The sequence below is a fragment of the Camelus bactrianus genome, chromosome 15, assembly GCF_048773025.1.
Source record: "Camelus bactrianus isolate YW-2024 breed Bactrian camel chromosome 15, ASM4877302v1, whole genome shotgun sequence".
Classification (NCBI taxonomy): domain Eukaryota; kingdom Metazoa; phylum Chordata; class Mammalia; order Artiodactyla; family Camelidae; genus Camelus; species Camelus bactrianus.
Window position 1 is genome coordinate 13,546,345 of NC_133553.1, and position 11,964 is coordinate 13,558,308.

The 11,964-nt window shown below is 51.4% G+C and overlaps 1 protein-coding gene and 1 long non-coding RNA gene across 10 annotated transcripts; one reads left to right on the plus strand and one right to left on the minus strand.

Annotated features, from left to right (window-relative positions):
- Window positions 1–294: 294 nt before the first annotated feature.
- Window positions 295–10,094, minus strand: ALKAL2 (ALK and LTK ligand 2). 9 transcript variants are annotated; one of them, XR_012499150.1, is made up of 8 exons: window positions 8,641–9,016; window positions 8,029–8,343; window positions 6,649–6,702; window positions 6,483–6,563; window positions 3,753–3,818; window positions 3,375–3,617; window positions 1,337–1,567; window positions 295–969 (listed from the first exon to the last, which is right to left on the minus strand). XR_012499150.1 is itself a non-coding variant. In XM_074341591.1 (7 exons), exons 3-6 carry the CDS (start codon window positions 8,285–8,287, stop codon window positions 3,754–3,756), a joined length of 459 nt encoding a protein of 152 aa, XP_074197692.1. In that variant the 5' UTR covers window positions 8,288–8,343; window positions 9,052–9,346; window positions 9,740–10,094; the 3' UTR covers window positions 295–972; window position 3,753. The 9 variants fall into 9 exon arrangements, 5 of the variants coding, with proteins under 5 accessions (XP_074197692.1, XP_074197691.1, XP_074197690.1 ...); XR_012499148.1 differs by having other exon boundaries at window positions 295–972; XR_012499151.1 differs by lacking the exon at window positions 1,337–1,567 and having other exon boundaries at window positions 295–972.
- LOC141573444 (uncharacterized) lies at window positions 8,351–11,400 on the plus strand. The gene is made up of 2 exons (XR_012499152.1): window positions 8,351–8,814; window positions 10,722–11,400. It is a non-coding gene; the product is annotated as an uncharacterized LOC141573444 (long non-coding RNA).
- The last annotated feature ends 564 nt before the right edge of the window (window positions 11,401–11,964 follow it).

Consider the following 11,964-nt stretch of genomic DNA (forward strand, 5'->3'; position numbering starts at 1 on the left):
TAGTTTAGTGTTTCCATTACAGTCATACAGGAAATATGGCTGCAACCTTGTTTGAAATACTCGCCACCAAGTCAGGTTCTGTCATAAGTATGTTGCCAATGTGTGGGGCTGCTCTCTTAAAAAATGCTAACATGTTTGTCCCGCACAGGAACCCGTAGCCTTCCTGTTTTATGTGTTTACACCCTTTGTGTCCTGTGACATTCTGCCAGTATTCCGGTCTCTTTGCAGATTTGTAAATCATGAATTCCTAGCCCTGAACTTGCTCGGAAGTCAAGAGTCACTGTGAAGACTTCATTATAACAAGCACCGTTATTACCTGGGTTTATTCACAGTATTTACATATTGCACAGTATCTGGACACTATTTTACATTTATTACACAAAGGACAAATGAAATTAGCCTGGATATGTTCACAGATTTACTCTCCAATGTCTCCACAACTGAAGTTCGTTTGTTTGGTTTTTTTTTATAATTTTTCATGCAGTTCCAAATAACACTCTGGGAATTTAATTGTAAAAGTAAAAAATATTAAATAATACCATATGCTATATGAAAATATAGTTTCAGATTCTGCTGATTCTGCTTATGTTTCTAAAGAAATACTTGTGATGTCATCTAATCAGGAAAATGAGATCTCTCTCTGCCGTTTCACCGCGTGACGCTTCGAGTGTTCCTGTTTTTTAAAATGGTGAGTGGCGACTTTTACTGTCAGGTACACCAATTTACTGCACGTGTGTCCACAGTCAGCAACATACAGAACTCGGTGAAGGAATGTGGGAGAGTCAGTCTGCAAAAATAATCCTCTTGTTCACGGGTGTTCACGAAGGTAGCAGGTCGCCGCCTGCTGGTGTCCATGAAGGTAGCAGGTTGCCTCCTGCTGGTGTCCATGAAGGTAGCAGGTCGCCGCCTGCGGGTGTCCAAGGCACTTCTCGTGGTTCCTGGGCTGCCGCTCCTTTGCACCTCTGCTCACTGCTGGAAACAAACACATGCGGTTTCGTAGAATGGTTCACACTTGTTGATCCTAGAAGACTAAATTATGTGTAGCATAGTGTGTTTATAAAGAATAGGAATCTCGGTCTGCATGTGTTTCTCTGTGTTTGGAAAAGTGTGGTCTATGTTGCTGTGGAAAGAGCTGGGTCCTACGGTTGCTGTGGGCCTGTGTGCCAGAGGGCTTAGTGGTGATGTGTGGCTGTCACGTTCTCGATACTTCATCTTGTTGATTTGTGGCCATCCTGGGTTTTTCAGATTTGGCTGCATTTTGTAGAATGGGCTGGGTAGCTGTTACTCAAAACTCTGTTTCTCTGAAAATATTCCAGAGCTCAGGCTTTTAACTTACCTGAGGGGCAAGTCCTGATAATGAGTGTGTGTGTGAGGACGTCCTGCCCTGTGGGAGGGTGGCTGGGCGCCTACAGCTCCTCTGGCTGGAGAAGCAGCAGTTAGTGAGCTTCAGAAAGAGGCAGCAGAGGGCTCTGCTGTGAGATCACAGGTGCGGAGGGTCCCTGTGCTCGGACCCGCTGAAGGCCTACTTCTTCCAGACAGCCTTTAAGAAGCTGAGGTCATGAAGAACCTGTGTTCATCAGCAGAGGAACAGATGAAGATGTGTGTATGTATGAGGAACACTACTCAGCTATTAAAAGGAATGAAGTTTTGCCATTTGCAACAACATGAACTGACTTGGAGAGTATTATGCTAAGCGGAGTAAGACAGACAAATGCTGTGTGACATCACTTACGTGTGCAATCTAAAAAATAAACCAGTGACTATCAAAAAAGAAACAGACTCACAGATAAAGAGAGTGGTTACCGGTGGGGAGAGGGCGGGGGCAAGATGAGAGGTGCAGACTACTTTGTATAAAATAAGTAAACTACAGGAGTATGTTGTACAAAGCAGGGGACACAGCCAGTATTTCCTAACTACAAATGGAGCATAACCTTTAAAATTGAATCACTGTTCTACACCTGAAACATGCTGTACATTGACTATACCTCAATTAAAACATTTTTTTCATTTATAGCATCCTGTAGATTAAAAAAAAAGTTGAGTCATGATCTGGAGCAGGAAGAGGAGCCTTGTTCTGCAGCTCCATCCTGACGTCTTCAGGATGACAATGCAGCAGCAAGGTGTTTGGCCACACAAGGAAATGCCACTGCCCTGCACTTCAGGGCACACAGAGACCCTTGACTGTCTGCATCGTCATCAACCAGCTAAGAGCTCGCTGTTGCACCTTAGAACTGGAACTGGAAGAAATCAATCTTTTAAAATGTTACGAAATTATTTTAGCAGAAATATCTTTTTTAAAAACTACCCGTTTCTTAGCCAAGATGAACACGATCACTGAATTGTGACAAGTGTGATGCTGAGCATGGTGCCCTTCTGAGAGTGGACACCTGGGGGCACACACCTTGATCCTTCTGTCTTTCACAGAACATCTCTATGTTGGGTGCCTGCCCAGGTGTGCCCTCCAGGGCGTGTTCGTCCTAGGCAGATGCGGAGGGAGACCACGCTCAGGGGTAGCTCCACGGAAGCCTCCATTCCCTGAGTAATGAGTACACGTGCTATCTTAACGGCAGGTAGCGGTGTCTCCAGGGCAGACTGGCCTGAGTGGTTGTTCCTGTGGATGTGGACACAGGGCAGCGGGTCTCCCACTTGTAAGTGAATGGAGTTGTTTTCCAAGGCTGTGCCTATTCATCTCTGGAAACCATGATGCTTTAACTATAAAGAAATGCTTAATAAAAACAACATTCTCACTTCCCCTAGCACGTACTTTGGGAGACTCACAAAAATCCATTCATTCGTTTATGAGAAGACGTTTTCCTTTCATCACGTGGGCAGTGGGAGAGAAACTGGGCAGTGTGCAGGTGAGAAGTGAAGGTGCAGGCATGTCTCAGCTCCGTCACCAGAAGCTGGGCATTCGCAAGTGAAAGGTGCCCTGAGTCTCTCAGACTGCAGCGTGGGCTCACATCCCCCAGCCTCGCGTCTCACGGAGCCCATCTATCAGCAGGGCCTGGGAAGGGGGCAGCTGGTTTGGACGGCGCTCCAGTAGCTCCTGCTCGGCAGCCTAGACATGGCCAGTGGACTGAGGGGACAGCGGCCTGGGGGTCCCTGGGGGAGCCCCGCAGCGGCAGCGCCCAGCACACACAGGTGGTGTGCTGTCAGGAAGTCACAGTTTGGGGCTGAAATCGGTGGCATTTGTCTCAGGGAAACAAAGCCTTTCAGTCCATCCTGACTGTCGGGCAGAGCTTGGCGTTACACGTTATGTGTCAGCCTTCACGAGGCCAAGCGGAAAGTTTAGTTCATAAACTCTGTGTGCGTTTGCATTTTTACCAGCAGAGGCTACGAAAAATAACTCTGACAGAAACATTCAAAGAGGATACCTATTCTTAGCTCCTCTATAGACTCCAACTCAAACATCTGCCTGCGTGCCTCTGAAATGTGCTTGGATGTGGTTAGTCAGATCTCAGCTCTGAATGTCAGAACGAGGGCCTCGAAGTGGACAGGCGGGTGTCGGTGCACTGTGTCACACGCAGGTCCGTAGCCAGTGGGCTGTGTGCACGTGGATAGGTGGCCGGGTCCCCGGGCTCCCGATGCTGCGTGGAGCTGGCAGGGTCCTCCTCCTGCTGCCAGAATTCGAGATTGGAGTGTCCGCTCTCCCTTACTCAGAGCGAGGCTACTTTAGCCAAAGAATGAATGTCTCTAAACCCTCATGGATTTTCATGTCTCAAGCAGACCAGGTCTCTGGGCTGTCAGCTTACCTTACCCCTCCACGCACAGCGGACTGACTGCCAGCCGAGTGAGAAGCCGGGCGCACCGTTTATAGTCTGTAGTGGGATAAATTACAGACTGTGGTCAGTGACCTCGGCACCCTAAGTAAACAGCATTCCTACTGAACAAGCATATCAGCTGCTGAAGCCACTCATCTCTGTAAACACTGGGAATCCCTGGGAGCGGTACCCAGACTGTCACTTGCGATCGCGGCTCTAGGCTGCTGATGGGATTATTTATGGTACCCCAGGGCCTCAGGCATCCTGCGGCAGAAGTTAGGGGGGCTTTGGTGGGGGCAGGCGCAGGGCACCACATAGCTGCTCTTTGCACATTTCCTCTCGCAGTGGCCACTGGGCTCATCGCAATAGCCTTAGTTTTGCTTCCTAGCAGCTGGGCCCCATGTCACTTAACTTTCAGGGCTTGGGCAGGCTGAGTCCCCACTTGAGATGGTAACACAGAGCTTTCCCCATAAAGGTTCCAAAGACAGTGGGGCGGCGGCCGAGCCGCAGAGCAGAAAGCCTGGCAGAGTGACAGAGACCTGAGGGAGGCTGGTGTTCCTAGACGTCCCCTGTGCTGTCCTGCCATGTTCGGGTAGGACTCTGCCTCAGAGGACACTGTGAGTAAGGGAACTCTTTAGCATGACGCTTACATCCCAGAAGTCACAAAACTCTACTTAGAAATGGAAGAGTTCATGCTCTTAGCTGAAATCTGAGTGACTGAGTAACCGACAGAGAGAAACATGCACAGCACCTCAGACGAGCCACCAGCTCTCCTCTGAGCCTCACCCCCAAGTACTGAGAGGACACGGTGGCTTGGCCTCTGAGGAAAAGTGGCCTGACCGCTGGAGGCAGAGTCACAGGGTTCCTGGCTTTTTGCTCTTTGTGAGGTGCACTGCGCCTTTTCAGGTGTGATTTTCCTACACAGATCACTCGTGGATGCAGTGGAGCATGTGAGCTCATGAAGTACTTGCACTTGCCACACCCCTTGAGACCCCCAGGGCCACTGTCCTCCACCCTGATGCCCACCTGGCGGTCTGGCCAATGTGCAGGCTTCGATCAGCAGGTCTGGTGGGGCCTGAAAGCCCTGCTCCTCCAAGGAGCCCCCCCAGGACTACACCTGAGTGAGAAGGCCCTGTGGTTCCCTCCCGTCTGACCCGCCGGGATTCTGAGAATTGTCGTAGCCGGCCTAGAGAGCACAGAAGTGGCCCACGTTTGGCTTTGCAGCTCTTTGTGGGCTGAGAGAGGTGGAAACCATGTAAGTAGCCACTTGTCCAGCACACAGATCCGTCTCCAGGCCCAGGAGCAGCTCTGATGGGTCCTGGTACTGCCTCTCCTGGTCCCACCTGACTGGCAGCCTTGGTGGCGTGCGCTCAGTTATGTCAGCAAAGGAGGCAGTAGGTGTGGGCAGGGGGTCCTGGAGGAGGGTCTGCGGATAGAACGAGCGGAGTCTGTGACAGGGCACACACAGTTTAAGTGTGTTGCCTCTTTCCTCACCCATGAGTGAAAGGATCAGAAGTAATGACCCCAAGGGTCACTTTCAAATTTAGAATCTATGATCCTGTTATTGTAAGGTGAGATTTAATTAAAAAATATACACATTTAAACAAAAATGAGAAGGTTCTTTAGAAGAAGGTGAGTAATTCTCAAACAGGTGATTCCATTTCAGAGGAAGGAAAGAGGGAGGTCACGTGTTCCAGGTCCCCGTGGCCTGGATGAGAGGGTGAGACAGAAGCACGGTGCCCTTGGGACACGTGCCACTTGCCTGGGTCAGCAGGCTGCCTGCTGACCTGTTCCACTGTCCCCAGGACAGCTTTACCCGGGGCACCTCAGCTCCCTCCTGGCCTGCGATGCTTGGGGACATGCTGGGCAAGGAGTTCTGTATAGTAACTGCTGCCCACACAGAGAAGTGTCTGCTCCGTGTAAACGACAGGCGGTCTGGCCCGCTGCCCCTTGGGGTGGTCCCGACAGCAGCTGCTAAGACAACAGGCTCACCTGCACAACTTTCCTCCTGTGAGCCTTAAGTGAAAGGAAAGTTACCACTCTAAAAAAAGAAAAAGGGTTTAGGGCCCTAAGCAGACGTGATTCGAGCTAATAAGTTACTTGTCATCATTGCATGTTCTGTGAAGAGCACAAGGAACCACTTCTGGGGACACGAAATACATTCTGTTGTGGATAAACCAGAAAGGTGCAGCTGAGAGCCAGACAGGGAAGGGCACCTGCGCTTCTGCAGTAGGGGTGAAGCCATGCGGAAGAGCAGGGTTTTGAAACAGCAATGGAATTCTTGGGTGATGAGGTCACAATTGCTGGGGAAACAAGAAGTCTCTGATCTGGGTGGTGGAGACGGTCCACGACCGTCAGCACTTCACACCCTGCGGCCCTTGTTTTAGCAACTGATTCTTCAGTTTGCTCCATTGTCAGAGTTGAGGAGATACAAGCCCAGGCATCAGGCCAGAATTCATAAACAAACGGAGACTGTGAATGGAAGGGTCCAGCCCATTCCAAGAGCTGATTAATTCCAGGGAATGTAAATAATGCTCAGTGTGGCACCAGCTGCTGCTGAATGTCGTTACCTTCAGTAAGCTGGTCACCCCAGCCCCTGACCGCATAGCCTTCAGGGAGTAATTATTAGCAAATACGGGCGACAGAAGGCAGGGGCCTGTCAACTAACTGAGGGGCACAGAGTCACGTCTCCCTCGAACTGGCATTTCTAAAGTCACTTACATGCGGGGATGGTGCAGTCTCGGGTGTTGTGGTAAAGCCTATGGAAGTGTTTGCTGCACTTCGGGCTGAAATACAGAGGGCCTGGAACATGGAAGAAGAAACAGATGGTGAGGGTTCATGGGATGCAAGGATCCGGGGAGGGCAAAGGAATGAGGAGAAAACTTACCTGTAAGATGTTTTAGAAACTTGTCTTTCATCCTTAGATCTCGAGGAACAATTTCTGTTTGAGGGGAAAGAAGTTAATTACTGTATTGCCTAAAAGAAGCATTTTTTTTCACATGACCCGAAGTAAATGTCGAGAGTTACTGGAAGCTCTGCCCCAAACGCAGCCACCCCTTGAGTGCTTCCACACAGTGTGGAGGCCGGCAATCGGGCACGTATTCTTCAAGTAGTATTAACTTCTCTCAAATCTCCAGTACTATCTGCTGGTCTCTCCCAAGAGGATAGAGGTAGTGACCCTCAAGTTGTAGGAGGAGAGAGGTGTGCAAGCGGGTGTGTGTGTGTGTCAGCATCCAGTGAATAAAAATCACTATTAGAAGTTTTCTTCTTGAAGAGCTTGGGAATCAAATTGCACAGTCTCTCAAGGTTCTAGAAGGACAATCTGATCTGATACTTCAAACAAAAAAATTGCTGTGGAATTTTACTTCTAGGTACACACTTAGAAAAAGAGATGCCTCAAAACCACTTGTTCTGAAGGCCGCTGTGAATGCATGGAAACAGACATCATCCTGGCAAATGAGCTTTTTAAAAGCACAGTTCCTAGGGAGAGACTGGACCCAGCACAGCTCTTAGTTTGTATTGGAAACTAATGGTCCTTGACTGACATTCTGATTCCAGCCTTGCTTTTGCTTTTTTCTGTCATCGGGATTCATTGTCACTCACCTGTTCTGCACTAGCAGCTTAGCTGTGATGGCATGTGGCCACATTTTACCACAAATTCACTTCATTTCCACCTGAATCTTACTTGCAAGGTTTAGACATCTCCTAAATGTCAGTCTTCATTTACAACTAACTTTAGTCAGTCTACATAAAATTGACCTTATCATATTTGACCTAATTGTGTCATGGAAGCATTAAAAGCTTGCATGCTTTCCTCAGAAATTTCCCAAGGGGCAGCCACTCTGGGAAGACTCTGCCATGGGAGGGGGCAGGGTGGGATCTGAAACATTTCTGTCTCAGTTGAAACTGCTTTGCTGAAAGTATTTCCATTTCCAAAATAACAGATGAGAGAGTTCTATGCCAAAATTTCTGACCCAGGTAACAACTCATGTCTTAGACGTGGACAAGATACCTGTCACCTGCCAGGCTTCATTCATGGACTTCCTATTTCCTTCTTTAAAAAATATATTTCCTCGAAATGTATTCATATTTTAAAAATATGTGCGTTTTCTCAAAAGCAATTTTATGTCCAAGCAAGTACTCTTTCTGCCAGCGTCTCCTGAGACATGACAGGCAAACACGCTGGAGGCTCCGTCTACACAGCACAGGAGAAGCCTTTGGCGGCGGTCCACTCCGTCTACACAGCCAGACGGTCAGAGGCACTCACCCACTCTCTGCTCCTCGGGGTCGGCCCCGTAGTCCGCGACCTCCCTGCGTCCCAGGGTGTAGTCCTGTCGGCCCGAGAGCTGCAGCCTCTTGGACTCCGCCGAGTGGTACTTCCTGAGCTCCTGGACGATCTCCAGGATGAGCCGCAGCAGCGTCTGCCTGTCCGCCGCCTCCCGGGGCTCCGCGACCCCCTGGCCGGGCCCCGCCGCCCCCAGCACCAGCAGCAGCCCCAGGAGGAGGGGGCGCCCGGGCCCGCGCATCGTGCGCTCGGTCGGCCGGGCTGGGCGGATCCGACGCGCTCCCGGAGCTCGGCTCGCTGGAGGGACAGGGTGTGGGAAGACCCGGAACGCAAGTCGGCGGGATGGCGGGGAGGGCGGGGAGACCGAGCGCCCCGGCCCCGCGGACCCCCGAGGACCCCCCACACCCCCGACCCCGCGCAGAGGCGCCCTGCACCGTCCGGAGGGGAGGGCAGGTGAGGGCCCAGCGGCGGCAGGCTGGGCCTAGGTCTCCAGGAGGACCCGACCGAGGTCCCTCCCGGCGACGCGGACGCCGAGCCTCGGGTGCTGCTGGCCCTCTGCGCGCTCGGGCGCCACGGGCCTCGCCCTCGTCCAACCTCCGTCCGGCCTCTGCCGCTGGCCCCCCGAACTTTCATGGAAATGGCGTATCCGCCTGTGCTCCGCCGAGCGGGGCATCCGCACAACTTTCCGTCACCTGGAGAAGCCGAGCGGGGCCGGTTCGGAGGGTCCGGCCCACACCCATCTCCCTCGGAGACGGTGGCCGCGCTCGGGTGAGTGGGGGCCGCGCGCCCCGCCCCTGCAGCTGCGCTCAAGTTTCCAGCAGCGCCTTTGTGTGGCGGCCGCCCCCTCCTCCCCGTGTCCCCGAACCCCACCGAGGAACCCCCGCACCGGGGACCCTCGCTCCGGCGCCCGCTGAGCCAGATTCTAGAGAACCCTCGGCCCCTGGGGAGCGGGCTGGACCCACACCTGCCCAGGGCCACCTGCGCTCAGGAGCGCGGCCGAGTTACCTGTCTCCGCGCCCCGGAGCCGCGGGTGTCCTCCGGCGTCTGTCCGGCGTCTGTCCGGCGTCTTTCCCCGAGCCTTGGAGCCGCGCACCCCCTCGCTACTCCATGGCCGGCGGCACCCGGGCTGGTGGAGCGCGCTGATCGCTCGGGGACTGGGACGTGTTGCCTCGGCCGCTCCGAGAGGGGGACACACAGCCTCCTGGGGTGCGCGCCAGACGAGTCTCGCCTTGAACCTCGGGGCGCCTCTTATCCCCGCGGCCGCCGACGTCAGGCAGGTCCCCGAGGGCCCGGCGCGGGGCTTTAATTAGAAGACGCTGAAGTGTTCGTATCCTCGCGCGGATCTTCGTCAGACCCCCGCCCCCCCCCCGCCCCAACTCCTCCCATGTCTCCCTATCCCGTCTGTCTCCCCCTCTCCGCACCCCCTTCCCCCCGCCGCGTCTTTCCCATCTCCTCCCCCACCCCCATCTCCTCGTCTCCTCCATTTCCCCGTCTCCCCCGTCGCCCACTTCTCCCGATCTCCCCCTCCCCACACCCGCTCCCCTCCCCCTCCCCACCTCCCCTCCCCACCGTCTCCCCCTTCTCCCCATCTCCCTCCCCTCCTCTCTCTTTCCCCTTCACCCCCCCTTCTCTCCCTCAGTCTATTTCCCTCCGTTCCTGTCACTTGTGACAGGATGAGAAGAAACGCCTTTACCAGGAACTCGGATCTGTTTTTGTCTAAATGTAGATCTTGGGCTATTAAAAAAGGAGCTGCCTGATTGCCTCGACATTTAATAAGTCAATGGGAGTCTCTCCTTTTTGGAGGGTTGCGCAGGGCGAGGCTGGGGCCACTCCCGGGACCCGAGGCGGGCAGCGCAGAGGGCAAGGGCTGGATTGGGATGGGAACCAGCGGACACAGCTGCCTCGCAGGTCACGCGGCAGCACCCCTCCCCCGCCTGCCCCGGAGCCCAGGCGTGGGGACCCCAATCTGGGCCGCCGGCTTGGTTCTCCCGCTCCTCTTCCCAAGAGCGCTCCTGGGGCGCCTCCCCCCAGACCCGCGTATTTCAGAAAGTTTTGGTTCTTTGGATGTAAGCAGGCACACTTGTGATAGTTCAACAATGTATCTCTTTTAATTTTTTTTCTTGTAAAATGTATTATCAATCAATTGCGCACTTTCCCATTTTATTGGCGCTTTCTGGGCAAGAGCTGGACATCCTCCAAGTCAGCGATCTGGTTGGGAAAGGTGTTCTAAGTACACTACCAGAAAGGGAGCGTGGGGGCCAGAATTAAAAGGCTCGACCATTAGCAGGGCAGCCGCAGGCGGGTGGTGGGCCGGTAGGGGGGTGCCCGAGGCGGGGGCGGCACCTCTCTCTCCGCCTCTGCCTCCCTTCCCTTCGCTGTTTCCTCTGGAGGAAGACGTGTTTGGCAGAATGAGGTGGGGTAAACAGAATAGAGAGGAGGATTCTAAATTGTGATCATCTAAATCCACCCCCTCCCATGCACACACCTTTGGGGGTTATGTGTCTAAAGGAAACGGTTTGATTTCTCAGTAAGCCTTTTTTTTTCAAGCAGTATGACTAAAAGTGAACTTCTCTGTCAAGATATCCTCTAGAAAAAGTAAAAATTCGTATCAATCTGACCTTAGGCAGATAAAATCAGCAATTTTCCCCTTTTCTCTTTCCCCTTTCTGTGTGTAGATGGAGATTTAAGCTCCTCTGGGGAGAGCACCGCCTAGTGACCAGTGTCCCCTCCTGCCGGCACTCAGCTCACCCGTCCCTCACGCTGCCGGGCTGCCGTGGGGGCCGGACGCCAGTGCCCAGCATAGTGGGAACATGCGAAGCTTCCATTGTAAAGTATTTGAGTGTAAATCTGTTTCTGGAAAAACATCTTGCTTCAGTAAAAAAGAAAAGAAATTAGCCCAACCACATATTATTTTAAATTTATGTAGAATCTTTCCTTCTGAATAGTATCAAAAGCTGGATTTTTTTTTTCCTAAAAAATACCGGTAAGAACTATGCTCCACCCCCTCTTCCAAGTTATAGGAACCAAAGAAGTCTTGCTAGTAATGACTTCATCTTTTTTATTTTGTAGTCTTTAATGGGACAGACAAATGGAGTCTTTGAGTGACTCCTACCACCCGGTCATGGCGCGCCAACACTTCAGACAGCTTACTAGATACTTGGATGTGTAAACAGTAGGGACAAAACTGGGACTTGGTGTTCAGATTCATGAGATCTGGCAATTAAAGATTAGACGGCTCATGTGTTAATTCATCCTTTTTGCAAACCTTGTGCTGAAATGACTTGGTGAACTCCTTTTTAATGAGCCATTTTTACAGATTTTTTCAACTTAATAAAAGAGCGTGCTGACTTAGAATCTCTGCTGAGCCTTTCAGTTTGTGGTGTTGTCAGGATGAATTCCTTGGAGCACTACAATCACCAGGAGCATGTGTATTGTGCAGGTTTTTAGCACAGTTTGATTGGCTAAATTAATCTGTGCAGGTGAAGGCAAAGTGAAGTGTATGTAAACTGACTTACATGGAAATGTGAAGTTGTAACTGCAAATCGCTTAGACTCGTCACTTCTGTGTAAAATGAGGTGGTTGGACTGAATGGTTTCTGAAGTCTACATATATAATTCTATGGTTGTTACCAAAAAACTTTAAAAACAACAAAATGCAATGTTCCTACAAAAAGCTGAAAATAATTCACTGAAATAATCACTAAGTTTCACATCTGTTTTCAGACAAGAAGAGGTGATAGATTCATATTAAGTAATTTAATCCCCTCCTTTAGTAAGTGAACAACTTTCTACTATAAAATACCAAAAAAGATAAGAGAAAATTACACAACAAACTATAGTCTAGCATTATTGGCCAAAAAATAATCAGTAATTTATCTTGCTAGATTTGACTTAGTTTTTTGAGGAAACTACATTGGAT